Source organism: Panthera uncia, chromosome D1, assembly GCF_023721935.1.
Source record: "Panthera uncia isolate 11264 chromosome D1, Puncia_PCG_1.0, whole genome shotgun sequence".
NCBI classification, from domain to species: Eukaryota; Metazoa; Chordata; class Mammalia; order Carnivora; family Felidae; genus Panthera; species Panthera uncia.
Genome location: NC_064808.1, coordinates 110,013,550 through 110,018,168, shown reverse-complemented (window position 1 = coordinate 110,018,168; position 4,619 = coordinate 110,013,550). Strand labels below are relative to the sequence as shown.

The 4,619-nt window shown below is 46.2% G+C and overlaps 1 protein-coding gene across 1 annotated transcript in view; it reads right to left on the bottom strand.

Annotated features, from left to right (window-relative positions):
* Positions 1-1,770: 1,770 nt before the first annotated feature.
* MMP7 (matrix metallopeptidase 7) overlaps positions 1,771-4,619 on the bottom strand; it is an 8,773-nt gene continuing 5,924 nt past the window's right edge. Inside the window, exons 5-6 of the mRNA XM_049614334.1 lie at positions 3,572-3,733; positions 1,771-2,017 (exon numbers count right to left, since the gene is read on the bottom strand). Of these exons, the coding sequence (XP_049470291.1) occupies positions 1,989-2,017; positions 3,572-3,733 (191 nt within the window). The 3' untranslated portion in view covers positions 1,771-1,988. The remainder of the gene's footprint in view (positions 2,018-3,571; positions 3,734-4,619) is intronic.

The following is a 4,619-nucleotide window of genomic DNA, read 5'->3' as shown; positions in this document are numbered from 1 at the left end:
CGATTATGGGCTTTTCCCCCTTGTTCTGTTAATGTGGTGTATGACACTGATCGATTTGCATATCACTGTATCATGTTTGCATCCCAGGAATAAGTCCTACCTGCTTGGCGTATAATCTTTTTCCTATGCTGCCGAATTTGGTTTGCTAATTTGGTTGAGAATTTCTGCATCCATTTCATAAGGACTATTGGTCTGTAGTTTTCTTGTCCTGTTTTTGTGTAGCTTTGATACAAGGGTAATGTTGGCTTGATAGAATGAGTAAAGGAGTGTTCCTTTCTCTTTAAACTTTTGGAAAAGTTTGAGAAGAGGTGACTTCAGTTCTCCTTTAAATGTTTGTTGGATTCACTGGTGAAGCTTTCAGTCCTGGGCTTTCCTTTGTCAGGAGACTTTTGATTACTGATTTAATCTCCTTACTAATTATAGGTCTATTTAGATTTTCTATTTCTTCATGATTTAATCTTGGTAGGTTTTGTGTTTCTAAGAATTTGTCCATTTAGTCTACGTTATCCAATTTCTTGGCATCTAATTGCTTACAGTGTTCTCTTATTTTTAAATTTTATTTCTGTAAAATCAGTAGCAATGTCCCCACGTTCATAGCCGATGTTTAGTAATTTGAGCCTTCTCTCTTTTTTTCCTCAGTCTATCCAGGTAAAAGTTTGTGAATTTTGTTGATTTTAAAAAAATCCAGATTGTAATTTAATTTTTAATCTATAAGGTTGTTTTTCTAAACTGAAGACTTTATTTTTTAGGACAGTTTTAAGTTCACACCAAAATCAAGTGGAAGGTATGGCCATTTTCCACAGACCACCCCCTTTTCTCATATGCAGAGAGCAACCCCGTTATCAGCAACCCCATCATGGGGACTTGATGGTGCCCCATGGGTATGTTAAGCTACTCTCACTTTTCTTTGACCCTTTTTCCTTTTCTTCCTCAGATTTGATCATTTCCATTGCCTTATTACCAAGTTTACTGATCCTTTCTTCTCGGAGAGTGCTTCTCCCACAGAAACACATTTCTGCGTGAGACTGTTTCGCGGTCTCTGTGCTGCAGAGTGAGCTGTGTGGACATTGGGAAAATGAGTTTCTGGGAGAAGTCAGAAGGAATGGGGTATAGACCTGAGGATAAGAAGTTGGGGTCTGGGGAGGTGGGCGGCCGGTGAGAAGCTACTGATGCTGGGGCAGGTGAAGGATTGAGGGAGGGGGATCATGTCCAATTTTGGGTGTGTTTGATGTCGCTGTCCTGGTGGGGAGTGAACCCCACTGTTGATGCATCTTCAGCATCTCTGGAGACTCACGGAGGTGCTGCTGGGAGTCAGGTGAAGAGAAGAGGATGGGACTGATGTCGGGTGGGCCCTGAGGAGCAGTTGTATCAGGAGAGATGCAGGGAAATTGGGTTGGGGGTAGGAACTCAGCCACAAGTGACTATGGGAGTGGAAATCCTTGGGAATTCACACGTTTTGCGGGAAGACCTGGGCTCACCAGAAGACTCAGAGTGAGAGTAGGCCAAGACAATAAGGGAAACTCAGTGTGCCTTCGGGGCCACACGAGCGAATGAGAGGGGCTGGACCTCCCTCCTTGCCCACACAGTGATGGGGTGAGTGCAGCTGAAGACCCAGAATGATGTGGTGGGATTCCTGTTGGTCTGTTTGCTTGTTTCAGTCTTTGATCTCGCTGTACAGAGTACTTCCTGGGAGAAATCTTTTACCATGGAATACAAACTTTATTTATCTGTGTATTTAACATTTATTAATATCTACCAAGTGCAAGTTGCTCGAGGAAAGTCATCAATGAATGAGACACTCAGGCCACAAGGGGGCTTATCCCCAGAAGGAGAGAGAGGGAGAGAGAGAGAGACACGTGAAAACCAACCACGATACAGGCAAGAGCCAAGTCAGTGCTCAGAGACATTCAAGGACTGTGAGCATTAGTTCTGGTTGGAGAAGAGCTACAAGGAATCCCATGAATGAACGTGTGCTCTCCCCGAAGTTCCTACTTCTTTCTTGATTTACTTCTCTTTCCTGTTCAGAGAGAAAATAGGAACATCTCACCTGGTGTAAAACACATAAAACCCATCCTAGGACCCTAAGAACAGAAGACGTGTTGCAGAAAGTACAGCGTATCATTCATGTGGCTGGTTTTCTGTGTCTGCAACAAAGGTTCTGAAGAACAATCTCAGAAGGCTAAGAAGGTGGTGCTGGGCTGAGGGGCAGGCCCTGGGGGCCGATGTGTCCCCTCCCTGTCTCTGCTGGTGTCACCACCGTGTGGTCTTGGATAAGATTCCACTTAATCTCTCTCAGTGCTAGATCAAGTGCACAAGGAGGACCCCAGCCGCTCATCGGATTGTTGCCTCAAATGAACTAATGCTCGTGAAATGCTGGGTAGGCTAAATGCTAGATTTATTTTTATTATTCTGAAAAGAACATCAAGAATTTCACATCCATGAGGTTAATCATATTCTTTTGAATTTATATTTTCTGTGCGTATGACTTCTTGGATTAATGAACTCACTCCATTTAAAACCTGTATAATTAAGTCTTGCTTTCATTTGTCCAAAAGTGACCTCTTTCCAATTTTGACTCGGGGGCACCTCAGTGTCTAACATGTAAGAATTTAATGCCTTGGTCTGTCTTCTTCTGAAATCTAATCTGTCCCTTTTTTGTTCCCTTTCTACTTTTCTTAAGGTTCTAACACAATAACCCATGCCATTGAGCGCTCCATGAATCTCACAGGTATATAAGGGGAGGCACCATTTTCTGTTTTATTGGTGATAACTTTATCGACAGTTGTCAGTGGTTTATGAATTTTTCTGACAGCAGCAGCAATGTGAGCCAGAACTTTAAGGTACAGTTACATGGTATTTTCCAAAATGCGCTCTCTGCAGCACTGTTGTGTGAGGGCTCACTCGGGCATTGCGTTGAAAGGATTCTCCCTTAGGAAGTGCTGAGTTTAACAAGCACGGGAGGGACTCCTGAATATCCTGTGCACCTGAAATACAGTAGGTTGTGTTTCCTGAACTGGTTTTTCCGTAGGGAATTGTCTTGTAGGACTACTCAGTGTTCTGGGAACACAGTTTAGGAAATGCCGATTGATAGTACGTTGTAGGTGCCACTGAGAGCTTAAATGCACTTTATTCTAGGGGTAATTTTCTCCTGAGGACATCACCCCATCTGCTGGAAGCATTTTTATGGCTTCTCTGATCTTTCAGACCCTTAGGCAGCTAGGGAGGAAGATGCTCTATTCCTCAGGGCGTCCCCTCAGGGGGACACTCTATGAAAGTATCTGAACTGAGCTAGAAAGAACAGCGAGTGGCCGCTTGGGGGGGAAAAACACCTTCCTGGTGTCATTTTCAGGATTTTACTAAACGATACCATGTTACTGAAAACTTGAAATCAATGATCTCATCGTATGAAATAGCCTGATTACCCTCGGAGTGTCTAAGTTCTCCAATTTCTTTCCTCAGTGGGCTTGAGAGGTGAGGTGCAGGGTGTTTTTCCGTTTCCCAGGGTTTCCTGTTCAAGTCCTCCCCGAGCAGACAATGTGAAAGCCCCCTTATGGGAGATCATAAATATTACCATACAATTCCTGGATTTCTCTGATATCGCCCGGCGAGAGCTTGAAATTCTCAGAGTCCCTGGCTCCGTAGGTGGGGTACATGACAGAGTCGGGATCGGACGAATGTCTCAGGCCCAGAGAATGGCCAAGTTCATGGGTTGCAACAGCCAGGAAGTTAATTCCTACGGCAGAAGAGCGGCACATGGTAATGACGGAAGCAGCCATGTAAATAGAGACATAAAAGATTTGTAACAGGAAACAGAAAACACCATCTGGGGAGGACTCGCGGGCGGGGACGGCTGAGAAGGACAGTCACAGGAGCTTCAGTGTCACCCCCTTGCTGCCATTGGAGAAATGACAGTTCTGTCCCTGTGGCCCCCCGCCCTAGGTCACTTGGCAGTTTTCTGGAGGGAACGCAGAGGCATGTGGGCGCGGGCTTGAGCCCCCCGGAGACGCGGACAGACGGACAAACATGTCAGTTCCTCCCCTGCTGCTCAGAGGCAATTGCTTCTGCTGTGTGGGGCTGTCACGGGTGTGAACCCCCCAGTACCTGGGGACAGGGGCTAGTCGCTCACAGACGGGGGTGCGGAGTGTCAGGAGAGGGAGGCCGCTATGAGGACGCCCACACTAAGGGCAGCATATCCAGGCGGCATCAGCTGTGTTCCATTGACTTCCTTGTCCTCCTGTCTGTCCTTCCTTCCTCAGACTCACAGAGGGGCAGCTGCGGGTCATTCGCAAAGGGGACGCGGCGGCCAGTGTCCCCGCATCAGGCACCTCCATGCTGTGATCTCCCTTCGCACAGGCCCCGACCTCCCTCTCCAGGATGCTTGGCAGCTGTGTGATTTCGTGTAACATATTTACTTATAGAATCATCTCCACTTCATATTATTTACCCCAGAGATTTTCTTCGTTAGTGTCCTGGGGGGTCTGTGGTCTCCCATGATGGGCTGGGCCGTGGAGTGGGCTCCTCTTGGACAGTGAATGATCTTCGAATGGTCTACAACTCCCAAGTATCATAGTGAACAGTGAACGATCTCAGAATGGTCTACAACTCCCAAGTATCATAGT